The following is a 13,548-nucleotide window of genomic DNA, read 5'->3' as shown; positions in this document are numbered from 1 at the left end:
TATCATCTATCTATCTATCTATCATCTATCTATCTATCTATCTATCTATCTATCATCTATCTATCTAACTGCTTTATAGATTGATAGTTGCAGTATTGTGTGCTACTTTAATCACATTTTATTAACAAATAAATAAGGACCAGAAGCTACAGCTTAATTGCCTACTCACAGCATCTGCTCTATCTCTTTGCCTTCTAACATTTCTTACTTGATCTCAATCCATTTTTACATGTGTAACTTAGCGGCACTTTGAAAATATCTTCATGCACTCAAGCGTGTTGTCGTTTTAAAAACACACACCATACTTTTGCTGCTGTTTTTTATAATGGGACACCAAAAGTTTCAGAAAGATCAAACCTGAAAACATTTCCAGTAGGAATTAAAAAGGCTCCTTTTTCCCAGAAGAAATAGAGGCTATCAATTCTTGACTTGCCTGCCCATGTGAAATAGTGGGTTTTTGTCTCTGATGTCGCAATTTTGTTTAAAATAGCCTTGATGATGGCAGGGTACACGCGAATGATAAAATCATAAAGATGACAGCCTAATCTTCAAAGATGACCGATCACAGATAAAAGATTAAGTAACTCAGCATTTGAAATACCAGATTATCTGTCTCCTGGCATAGTGTCTGTGTATCCCTCCTGCTGAGTTCTGCAGGGATATCACTGACATGTAAAGATGCTACATCTTACATACCAGAATTGCTACAGAGAATGCCGTTCCCTTAGGCCATCAGGTTGAAAGAAACAGGCCCTCAAATGAAATATTAGTTAATCAAACATATGTCTGTGAGACAGGCAAAGTACTTGGGCGCGTAAAAGATAAGCATATTTTAGCGTGGCTATTTAAAAACAGCTAAAATAGTTCATTTTACCATATAATTAGCACTCACAGGTGGGACAGTGATGGGTTAGTGATTATTATACACCTTTTATTATCAATTTTATGTACCCCAATAATAAAAAAGCCATACTTACAAGAATGATTAGACATGCTGGTCCTATAAAACTCCATATAAAGTTGTTCTTTGTGCTGAGCCAACATCTGAAAAGTAAACAGTGCATAATGTTTGCAAATTTGCTTACAGATGAATCACGCCTGTCTTTGGAATCAGGTGTTTCTGAAGACTGGAAATGACTGCTAGTTGTGATGACTATATATTACCTCCAGTATCAGAATCAGTATGCTTCTGGGTACCAGTTGCTGGAGAACATGAATGGAAGTGTGTCATTGAGTTCATGGCCTGCTTGTGGCAGGGCCGGATTTAGGTTTGATGAGGCCCTAAGCTACTGAAGGTAATGGGGCCCTTTATATGTCCAGCTGTCCTTTGTCAACAACAAATTGTCGCTGTTTTTGTGTGTGTTGAATATATGCTATATGGTAATTTATGGACCTAATAGGTATGTAGGTTTTATTTTATTTGTTTTTTATCTTATATTTTGGAAATGTATATGCATTTTGTCCCCTTTAAGTTTTTTAGGGGCCCCCAAGAGAGTGGGGCCCTAAGCTATAGCTTGTTTAGCTTATATGTAAATCCGGCACTGTTTGTGGGCTTCCCATAAGTATCGGGTTGCTCTCTCAGGGAACTAAATGCTGGCTTAGATAGGCTTTGAGTCTACCTGGCTCATTTTGTGTTCTTACGTTATGGCCACTAGATATGTGGTATTCCTCATTGTGGGAAGCCTATTGCTGAGGGAAGCCACAAGCCTGATTGTCTGAATTACCAGACTAGTGACCCTGCATGATATGTTTTTTCACCCAACATATCATGTTAAACCCGAAATAGTAGTCATCATAAAATAATGTTGTACACCACCCCAACCTCTGAGTGTTGCGAGATTCTTTTATCAATGCTGGGAAACCATTTTGTTGTGGTTTCAACAGAAGGAAAAAAGGACCATTCATTTCACGGAAGGGGGCAGTTCTGTACAGGCATGATATGCCCACCTCCTTATAGATATGGCAGCTTGGGTTGCACATCTGAGCTACCACAAGCATAAAAACCCATCTGGATCAGGGCATATGCCTTTGCGTCTAGAACTTAACAGTGAAAATTTCCATAAGTATCACGGTATGTATTCCCTGCAACCCAAGAAGCAGATGTGTGCAATCAAGTGTCTATGCATTCATACCCTGGTGGGTGTGGCTTTCATGCCCAAACGTGCATCTGTCTGGGCTAGATTCCTTCATCTAGTACTCAGAACTGCCTCAGAATATCCAGAGACTGGATTGATAGCAGTGTGCACAGCACTGACAAAATGGCAGGGGTGGTGAGCATTAGCTTCAATAATCTGTTTGAGGGAAGAGGAGATTGCATACACCTTTCATAGTTGCAGAGAGGCCACGCATCTCTTTCTGAAAAATAACCACCATAGTCGTCAAAGCTGGCTGGGCCAACCGTTTCTTCGATGGGTAGTCACAGTCCAATATAATGTACACAGGAGTGTGCAGGCAACTCACTGTTATGTGAACATAGTTTCCTGTCAGAAACATGCTTAGGCAATCACATCTCAGTGGGCTGACGCAGGAAGAAGTCATGTCAGAACTATCTATAACTAAAGTCAATATGTAAACAATGAATTACACATCAGTTCTTTCGTAGTATTTCGATCCCAGTGCGGCAGAAATGCCAACCACCACTGCTGGGCTCACGTAGCCAAAGATATAGAAATTCTTGTGTAAGAATCCTTTATTGTAGATTACTCCAACAACTATAAGGTACAGGTGAATGCCTTCGATACACATCCACGCGAAGGCAGCTAAGAGGAAGTAATGGAGTAATCCAGCAGTGATTGAACAGAATAGCTAGAAGGGAAAACAGAAAAAAGCGTAAGTGGATAACATAAAAGACTCCATATCTTGCAATGCAGGTTAAAAATGTTGTCATAGTACAGTACCAGCAAAACCTCTTCCACTGGAAATTTGTCTCGATAGGAAAATGGCCCAGGCCCTGTCATTACTTTTCTGTAAGTACACAGGAAACCACCAAACCCATTTCATTTTAAAACTCAGACCTCATGCTCATTTCTTTTTGCCTGTGTGTCTACAATCGCATGAAATACACAAACTGATGAAGCAGATGATATATATTTTCTGCCAAATGTGTTCAACCTTATATATACCCCCTGCTCCACATGGGCATGTATACAAGCAGCCCCTTTTTACACTGAAACAAGACCAGGACAACCTTGCCGAAGTAAATTGGCATTAACACCTTCTGATATTATTGGAACATGGTCAATTTAAACTCAGTTAAAAATCTGCTTCCATTTTGTCTTAGTTAAGGCTTCCATTCTCAGAGTGGACCTCTGGCAGAAGACCCTTCCTTCTCTTCAATGAGGCTTACACTTTCTGAATGGGATTTCCTGGAATCCTTAAATGAGAGTTTTATATCCACAGCTACATTCACGGGGAAACTGGGAAATGCTACTTGCACCTCTGAAAAAGGCACTTTAGAGCACACATTTGCTTTCCTAACCAACTTGAAATGGCATGAGGAAAGGCCACGTACCTTATTATTGTTCATGTTAATTCCAACAAGAAAAATTAGCTCAGCCAGAAAAAGGCTGCAACAGAGATTTTTGTGAATTGTTGTCCTTGTACTTTGAATTTCGCTGAAGAACCAGAAAGTGAAAATGCACATGGAGAGGCAGATCAAGGAGATAATTATTCCAAGCTGAGTAATTCTTGTGAGAATATAATAATTCTTGTCATCCTGGGAGGGGGAAATAATAATATAACATATTGGAGAGAATGGCTAAAGAATAGCTTCTTTAAAACCTCATTTGATAATGGAGTTCTGATTCTATTTCATTTCCCTCCTCCATACTCTTTGTTAAAATACCCATCCAAGTTATTGGTTGAAATGCTTTACACATTTTTAATAGATTTTATTAAGGTACTAGTTGGTACAAGGAAGTGAAGTGTGCAGGGGAAAATAATAGAACTTGGACGATAGGATTTATCTCCTCCTCTGCCTATGCCTTCTAAATTTGCTATGGAGGATTGGGGGAAACCCCAGAACAGGTTTTGGGGGAGTGCAGTGGGGGTGCAGGCTATCTGTTATCTGGTTTTGCATTGGTATGCCTGGATAAATATAGATATTGATTTCTTCAGGGACTGTAGAGATCGTCAGATTGAACTGGCAATTATCTGTCACCAATAGCCATAGAGCCCAGCATATTTCTTTTCCAAGTAGCTGTCATTAATTTAACTGTCCATTAATACCTTATGACAGAATAATGTAATGGATATCATTTGAAGTGCTTTGAAAATTATCCCACTCGAAGAGATGGAGCATAAACTTGGGGTTTTTTTTAATTTTATTTTTAGAAAACGAAAACAATTCACTCTTGACTTGTAACTTGCGCCTCACTTGCTTTCAGATTAATATTTTAAACCCAAATTAAGTAAACACCCCGCAGATGCAAAACACACTCTTGTATTTGAGGACTCCTCATGAGCTGCGAAGGAGTCTAAGTATAACTCGAGGGAGGGAGCTTTTTATTTTTGGACAGAGGATTTAGCCGACTTGAGAGTATTAGCACAAACACATTGCATTGACACATGCTGGGCTCTTCATGCTGACAGATTCTGCTTCTTAGTTGCTAAAAGCAACTTACAATTTCAGTTCAAATGTGAGGGTTTTTTTGGGGAAGTGTTTTGACTCTCTCTCTCTCTTTCTCTGTGATCACTTGGCCTGTATTTAGAATCCATGTCCATTTTATGGCGATCTTCCTTTAATCTGATACTCAGCTATGTACTTCTTTTTTTTAACTTGTTACTGAGAATATTTCAACTGAACAAAATAAAATAGAAATAAAAAAGTGAATAAAAAAATTAAAAGAGAGGGGGAGAAGGTATGTTATATCACTATATATGCAAATGACTACAATTCCATTTATGCTTGTCTAATATTAATGTTATTATACACAGCAGTTGTTTTTGTTGAATGCTGAGTGCTGCATATTGGAAATGGGTACACACAGCCATCACAATAAAGTATTTCCACTTTTTTGTATCATTCTACATTTGCTTTTTCTTTAAATAAAAAGCACTATGGTTTTGAAAAGTCTGAAGTTCTGTTTGTTCATACATTTCTTTTTAGTCAGGTTTACTTCTGAGAAAAATTGGCCTATTGCATATTCTGTGGTCATATCCGCATCTTACATAGTTTATGCCACTTTAACCAACCTAGCTTCCCCAAAACAATCCTTGGAACTGTAGATTGTTAAAGGTGCTGAGAATTATTAGGAGGCCCCTATTCCCCTCACAATTCCCAGGGTTTCCTGGGAAGATTGATTATTAAAGTGTTCTGCGAATGGTACCTCTATGAGGGGAATAGAGGTTGCCTAAAAACTCTCAACACCTTTAACAAGCGACAGTGCCTGGGAATCATGGGGGAAACTGTGACTGTTAGTGGCATAAATAGTACTTTTACAGCTGCTCAGTGACCTTGAATGGTCTCTCTGCCCCGTTTTCGGTTTGTAAAATGAAGATAGTAGTGACTTAAGTCTCGGGGTGATTGATAAGCATGAATAATATACAGATAATAAATATTATGGGTGTTGAAAAATGCTCAATGGCAGTTAAAAACAAATAATAAACGGGGGGAGAGTAGAGTAGTTAGCACCCATATAAAAGATAGCATGTGCATTACATTGTTATAGGGATGTGGGTGGCGCTGTGGGTTAAACCACAGAGCCTAGGGCTTGCTGATCAGAAGGCTGGTGGTTCAAATCCCCGCAATGGAGTGAGCTCCTGTTACTCGGCACCTGCTTCTGCCAACCTAGCAGTTCGAAAGCACAAAGTGCAAGTAGATAAATAGGTACTGCTCCGGCAGGAAGGTAAACGGCGTTTCCGTGTGCCTCTCTGGTTCGCCAGAAGCGGCTTAGTCATGCTGGCCACATGACCCGGAAGCTGTATGCTGACTCCCTCAGCCAGTAAAGCGAGATGAGCACCGCAACCCCAGAGTCGTCCGCGACTGGACCTAATGATCAGGGGTCCCTTTACCTTTACATTGTTATAATGGAATATTCACAGTGTAAAGTTCAGGGACATCCTAACCATGAAAATATCTACTGCTGCTAAAGAATTATCCCATTGTGTATTTGCTCGGTGAGAATAAAGTGATAGACCAAGAGAGGAAGTAAGTAACAATTTAACGGCAGAGACCAATTGGTTCTACACACAAACTATTTAAAGAAATTAATAAACACTGTATTTAAAAAGAGCACTTACAACTTCAGAGTTGTTTGAGGACATCAAAACAGCAAAATGGGTAAGATGATTGCATCTGCATGTGGTATGGGTGCTATTGAAATGTGCTCGTTCACATCCTTCTGTAGACCAGTTTCCTTCCATTGTGTCTTCTGAATAATTCCAAAATGCACACTTAACATCTTTTTTGTCTACAGTCTGGAACAGAAGGAAAAATTTTAATGGATGGCAAGAGGCACAAAGCCACTCAATAAGAAGTATCTGCTACATTAGCAGAGGCAATTCATCACAGTGCCTTTATTCCACAAAACCCAGAATCTGAACTGTTCATAATTCAGGTTCAGGAGAAACACAGGAATAAAAACAAAGAAAATCAGAACAGAAAGATGAAACAAGATAGGTAAAAGAAGGTAGACTAAAGAGAGGAAGGAAAACTACACCTGCTTTCTCCTTCTTTTCAAACATTGTCCCTGAGTTTTAGAAATCAACAGTCCAAATAATTGATTTTAAAATGTCTGTACAATTTATATGTTTGCTCCCATCCGTTTCTAGTGGCCTTATTTTGACCTGGGCTTGCTAATTCTTCTCTTTCCAGAGAGTGTATATGACTGTACCACAGGCCTTGGACTTTTTGCACCACCTGACCTTCCAGTCTTTGAAATGGGTTTGTGGGAGGAGAGGTCATTGTTTTGTTGTTTTTCTTTAACTACTTGCATATCAAAGCCCCCCCCCCCCAGGAGAATAAAGACACTAGGACACGGAATTTTAGGTTAATGTTAATGGGCAAAATTTAGGCCACAACTTTATTGGTTACAGAATGTGAGCCATATTGGTATAGGCATTGGCACCAACAGACTATATCTGATTTCCTGCCCGCCTTGCAGGAAGTCTGTAGGGGTAAACCACCAGTAGGGGGAGCCCGCCGATGTGAATCGACTCAAGCATCCCCTGGGTTCCCGATGGGGCCGTGGCATGGCCCTAGCCCCTCCGCAGACTTTGGATGAGATCCAGACACCTGGATTCCTTTAATGGAATACCCTTGAGCATGGAGGGGCAGGTGATGGCCGTACCTCCCCCCCCCCCATATAGCTATTCCAATGCCTAACTGCCACATGAGCCCAAAGCTCGCTGCCAATACCCTCACACCTGCAACCAAACTCCTATTCCTTTGATAATATCAGCCAACCAGGCGTCATTTCCGCCACTGGAAAGATGAATGCCATCTGCCCAATAGAGGGCCTCGTTGTTATAGACAATTCCTGGGTGGCAAATCACATGGCAACCCAGTGCCAACAACTTCCATGTTACAGCACGATCCAAGAGTTTCCTGGCCTTGCTAGTGGAAGCTGGGCAGCGACTGTCGTGCCAAATGTGTCTCTCTATGAGTTGTGACCATAAAATAGCCATTTGGGGGAAGGTTATTGACAAGTCCTCAAAGTCCTTTTTAATGCTTAGTCTCAAGTTGAAGCCCTTCCTGGAGGGCAAGTCGTTCTCGCCCAGCTGCACCACCAGCGCTGAGGGCGGCCGCCCTGGCCTTCACCATCAGCAAAAATTCTTCCCAGGGGTGATTCAGCGATGTGCCGGGGTTTAAATTGCCCCAGCCATGCCCCCTGACCTGCCCAATCGGCCGCTCACTGCCTGGCATGGCCAGGCCCTCTCAGCTTAACGTGAGACACAGTCCCGCCCCAACGCTGAGGTGGGGGTGGGCCTGGCGGCGAGACTGCAACCCGCCCCCACTCAGAAGTGGAAGCGGTTTACTTGTGTTTTTACTTAATATTTTTATCCTGTAAACTGCCCTGAGATCTTGCGATGAAGGGCGGTCTATAACTAATAATAATAATAATAATAATAATAATGCCCCATCTTTCTTGTTTTAGGCCCCATCTGCACCATACATTAAAATCAGCATCATGCCACTTTAACAATCATAGCTGTAGTTCATTAAGGGAGTGGAGAGTTGGCAGGAGGCCGTTAATTACCTCGCAGAACAACAATTCCCAGAGTTGCTGGGAAGAGGGATTGATTGTTAAACCACTTTGGGAATTGTAGCTCTTTGAGAGGCCTTAGAACTCTCAGCATCTTTAACCAACTATTATAAGGTCAGCCTGGATAGCTCAGTTGGTTAGAGCATGGTGCTGAAAGCGCCAAGGTTGCAGGTTTGATTCCTGTATGCGACAGCTGCGTATTCCTGTATTCCAGGGATTTGGACTAAGTGATTCTCAGAGTCCCTTTTCCTATTCTACCGTTCTATTATTCTAGGATTCTTCAGGGAAAGTCATGACTGTTTAAAGTGCTATGATACTGCTTGCCTAGTATGAAAGTCTGGACTTTCATTGTCCATATTATTGCCCTTATCCTCCTGCAAAACAACATCAAAACCAAAAACCTTTCCTCGGCTTACCTGCTAAAGGTGCATACTGAATCATACCCATTTAATATTCTACTTTTTATTTATTTATTATATTTGGATCTTGACTGCCTTCCCCCCCAAAATCATGATGACTTCTTCACAAAAGCCCTGGGAGGTAGACAAGGTCAATACATCGTTACTTTGCCAAGAATACTGAGTGGGATTTATGGCTGAGTCAGGATTTAATCACAGGATTTAATGCCATTCTACTTCCTATCAACTTCTGTCTATCATACACTATGTAACATCATGTCTTTTAGCACAGGAGGAAAGAAAGTAATTATATGAATTTCTCTAAATTTTCAGTGAAACTGTTCTTTTTCTGCCCCCCCCCCCCCGATTAAAAGACTTTTGAGTCACCTTTCAGGTCCAGTGCCCTCCCAAGAAGAGATACAAGATAGTTAATGAATTACAAGCACAATAAAAATAGCAATATAGTACAAGAAACAGCAAATTATGCTCCTGAAAATGATAAGTAACTTCATCATAGAGTGGCTGGGGAAACCCAGCCGGATGGGCGGGGTAGAAATAATAAAATTATTTAATAATAATAATAATAATAATAATAATAATAGAATTACAGATTTGGAAGGACAATCTGCCATACAGGTATTGAAGTTGCACTCTTGGCATTATCAGTACCAGGCTCTATCCAGGCTTAGCACAGCAGCTAATGAAAAGCAGACTGAAATTAAAGATTTTAAGATTGGTTTTTTTAGAAATTTCCGGTGGTGGGACTATAAATACCTCCTGGGGGAGGATATTCCACAGATGTGAGGCTGCTTCTGAAAGGCCACATCTTTTGAATATAGCAACCTTTGATTATCAGGCTAGAGAGCAGAGCCCCAGAAGCTGATCTTGAAGGTCAAGCATAGAATTGTAGAGTTGGAAGAGACCGTGAGGGCCATTTCGTTCACCCCTGCAGTAAAGGAATCTCTTGCCCAACTTGGGACTCAAACCCACAACCCTAAGATTAAGAGTCTCATGCTCCACCATCCAAGTTATCCCAATATCCCATTCTCATATTGATGTAGGTAGCCCTTTGGAAAACCTGATTACAAACCATCTAGGGTCATAAATAACACTTTAAATAGGACCCGCAAACAATAGGCAGCCAGTGTGACTGGTACACAATACAGTAGGTGGGATGTGATCTGATTCTTTATCCCCCTCAGGCATTCATACTGCCACATGCTGTACCAGCTGAAGTTTCCAAATAGCCTTTAATGGCAGCCCACGTACAGCAGATTACAGCAATCTACTGCTGATTGCCCACCACGTCACCTGTTTGTGCGATGCAGCACCAGCGCCATTAACTTCAGTGCCCTGCTAAATTTTGCTCATCTGCTTTTGCCTCTCTAGGCAAACGTGGCAAATGCAACAGATACACAGCTTGTAAATGGAGAATGTTGAGAGGTGAGGAGGAGATTCGGATTACGCTAACCAATTATTGACAATTGTGTAGTAGAACCAACATGCAGTTATTAGTCTTGTCAATTCCTATCAACACTTTGCAGCGCTAACACACTCCCTCCCTGGCACTTGCTGAGCGGAAATCAGAATTGTAATTTCCCCTCTAATCATATTATACACACATATCAGCAAATGACATAGGTGTGAGTGAACAACCAAATGAAAACAGAGTAGCTCCTTGTTACAACATAATTGTAGGCTTACTTTTAATCAGGTGATCATTAGAAAGAAAACCTACCTGTGCATGTTTTAAAGTCAATGTTATTTTCTCTACTGGGTACAGCATAGGTGGCGTGGAGTGAATTGCGACAGCTATAACTGATGACCCTACTGTCTCTCCATGCTCTGAATTTTCCTCCAGTGAGAAGTTCTGCGATGATGAGAAGAGAGAGCCAATATTGCTGTACCGCAGAAACACAACTGCAACGGTGCCTATCAATCAAACAAACTGTGCTTAGTGGGTTGTAGCTTGTTTCCTAACAACCCTGAAGATAATAAGGAAATGACAAATAATAGATATCTGTATTTATTTTGCATGAAATATGCATAACAGGATTTTTTTTTTGCAACACAGTTATTGAAAAGGTTAAGAGACAGTGAAGAATGTCTGCCTCTCAAGACAATATAACCCACCAGTATTAAAAATGAGTGTTTGTGATGCAAAATTAAGCAGATGGGTCCAAACATTCCCTATTGTGACTGGAAGGGCTCCTTTGATTCAGAGAAGGCATTGAAGTCCAGCAGAGGCTCCTGCTGAAATGAGGAGGAATATTTTGTTGTTGCTGTTGGCAATTTCCTCCATTGCTCCTGCAGCTCCCAGTGCCACCTCCCACACTGTTCTCCCCCCCAAACTTCCAGAGCAGATATTCAGGAGGAACAGGAAGCTGCAGGGAGGAAGAAACTAGCAAAACCTGCCCCTCCTTTCCTCTGATGTCATAGAATCGTTGAGTTGGAAGTGACCATGAGGAACATCTATTCCAACCTTCTTCAATGCAGGAATCTTTTTGTCCAATGTAAGGCTTGAACCCACAACCATGAGACTGAGAGTCTCGTGCTCTACTGACTGAGCTACCCTGTTTCTGCCTTTGAGAAGAAATCTGCTCATGCGAACTCTGGATTCAACCCTGTGCTAGTGAAAATCTGTTCTGAAGAGTTTGGGAGAAGTCTGCAGTCTAGGGAAAAAAAGTGGCTTGGGGAATGGTGGGAGAAGGAGGAAATGAGTGAAAATCACCTCCCCACTTTTCCCAGCAGAGAACATCTACTGGGCCTTGGCTCCTTCTGTGTACAGGTCCATTCATGGAAATTAACTGGATCTATTCCAGAGGTTTGTTTTGTTGTTGCTTTACAATTATGTTTGAATATTTCCAAGAGCAGGCATTTGATCCTTGCCAAGCGTGCATCTCTAGTGAAATACCTTTGAGAAATCACTGAAATTGCATCATTGGGATTGGCTATCCCAAACCCTCCTGAAGGATTTACTTTCCTGAATTTTGCAAAGGAGGAGGCTTCTGGAAAACCCCATTGAACTTCACTTCTATAGCGTTATTCCTCGAGTCACATTTCTCTCCCTAACCTTTAGAAGTAGTTGCTTCCTTTTTCTTTGCAGAGACCTTTATAATCTCTCCTCCCAACTGCACATGCTGGTGAATGTGCTCCATGCGCTGTATATCAAAGGCAAGAACTTTGAAAGCTGCAAAAGAAAAGAAGAAAGGGGGAAAACTCCTTTGGAAATCACAATTACATCCCAGCCTACTAAACCTCACACTTCTGCAATTAGGTTTACACTCAGCTGAACATTTATTACAGATGTCAGCACAAAGTCCAGCCAGGTAATTTAAGAGCGAAGACGCATGCACACACACGCATACACGCACCATTGTGTGGTTCATATTTGTTCGGGAGTTCGTTAGTTCTAGTAGGCACAAATCTTTTATTTCCATTTTTGTACCTTTCCTTGGAAAAATGCAGCCCCTAATTTGCTTTGCGTTCAATGCATTTCCTAAAGAATAATGGAAACTACTTTCAAAGGAACAACCTTTTTATTAAGAATGCATTTCTGAAATGGAATATCAATTGCCATCTTTAAAAGCACAGCACCATTGAACAGTTTTTATTTTATAATATTTGGAGGTAGAAATGAATATTTTATTATTACTACACAAAGATACAGCTACACAGAGTACAGCTGCACTGCGCTTTAATGATGTCTGTTGCTGAAACCAAAGAAAGCAACCTAATATGAACCACCCTGGACAAAGAAAATGACATTAGAGGGCATAGAGTCCTTTTTGTTGCTTTGCTCTGATCAATGTAGTGCTTCAGTCACCCATAAGGCAGCAGAAAGGTCAATCAGACAGTTAAAAGCAAAGCAAAACAAGCATTTGACTAATGGGGTGGAATTACTTAGCTGGACTGCCTGTTACTTATAGCACAGAAAGCACACACACTTGTGATCTGAAGTTTCCAGCAAACCAAATATCAGCAAATGTCCTCTTGCCAAGGGTGTCCCGCACAGCTGACTTACATGCATCTCTGGCTGGCCAGGCATGAAAGCAGACAATGCCTGGCCAACCATAAGAGTCTTTGACTGGACTGGCCCATGTAAACTTCAGGTTTGGGTGGGCAATCACGCCCAGCAGACCGGCCAACCAGAGAAATTCCCAGGTAGCCAGCTGGCAACATGAACTCTGACCACCCAGGGATGGCAGCTAGGACGGGGGGGGGGGAAGGTTTCAAAACCCTCACCCACCTGGGAAAAGGTGTGCAGCTATTTCAGAGCCTAAAAAGTAATTCCTTTTGGGATTGCCTGCAGCTTATGCACTTCTATGTTGAAGTGTTGCAGTTTTATGATGAAGTTTTGAGATGAAGAGCTGGGTGATGTATGCTAATGGGACGAAGGTGGCGCTGTAGTCTAAACCACTGAGCGCCTTGGGCTTGCCGATCACATGTTCGGCAGTTCGAATCCACACAACGGGGTGAGCTCCCGTTGCTCTATTCCAGCTCCCATCAACCTAACAGTTCAAAAGCATACAAGCATGGGTAGATAAATAGGCTTCATGGTGTCCCATTGCACCAGAAGTGGTTTAGTCATGCTGGCCACATGACCTGGAGAAGCTGTCTGTGGACAAACACTGGCTCCCTCAGCCTGAAAGTGGAGATGAGCGCCACACCTCATAGTCAAATTCGACTGGGCTTAACCGTCCAGGGGTCCTTAACCTTAATCTGTATGCTAATAGACTGAGTTCTGCAATGGCATGGCACAGCTGTGGTTACTACTCACTAACTAGCCATGAGCAACTGCAAACTCTCTGTCTCAGTTTTGTGTCTGATGCTGACCTATCTCATATGAGTTCCTGTGATGCCATGGATGCAGCTCCTGGAAGACACATGCAGAAGGCACAGTGAAGAGACCCTTTAGATTTCCAAACACAGAGAGAGCTGGGCAG

The 13,548-nt window shown here is 41.7% G+C and overlaps 1 protein-coding gene across 2 annotated transcripts in view; it reads right to left on the bottom strand.

Annotated features, from left to right (window-relative positions):
* ADGRL4 (adhesion G protein-coupled receptor L4) overlaps positions 1-13,548 on the bottom strand; it is an 88,000-nt gene that overhangs the window by 21,212 nt on the left and 53,240 nt on the right. For both annotated transcript variants that reach the window (XM_028733001.2, XM_077928551.1), the window contains 6 exons: positions 11,676-11,792; positions 10,341-10,534; positions 6,241-6,417; positions 3,512-3,715; positions 2,585-2,805; positions 978-1,044 (listed from right to left, as the gene is read on the bottom strand). In XM_028733001.2, the coding sequence (XP_028588834.2) occupies positions 978-1,044; positions 2,585-2,805; positions 3,512-3,715; positions 6,241-6,417; positions 10,341-10,534; positions 11,676-11,792 (980 nt within the window). The remainder of the gene's footprint in view (positions 1-977; positions 1,045-2,584; positions 2,806-3,511; positions 3,716-6,240; positions 6,418-10,340; positions 10,535-11,675; positions 11,793-13,548) is intronic.

This window comes from Podarcis muralis, chromosome 5 (assembly GCF_964188315.1).
Source record: "Podarcis muralis chromosome 5, rPodMur119.hap1.1, whole genome shotgun sequence".
In the NCBI taxonomy this organism is placed as follows: Eukaryota; Metazoa; Chordata; class Lepidosauria; order Squamata; family Lacertidae; genus Podarcis; species Podarcis muralis.
Note: the sequence above shows the minus strand (reverse complement) of the source record. Positions and strands in the feature narration are given on the sequence as shown.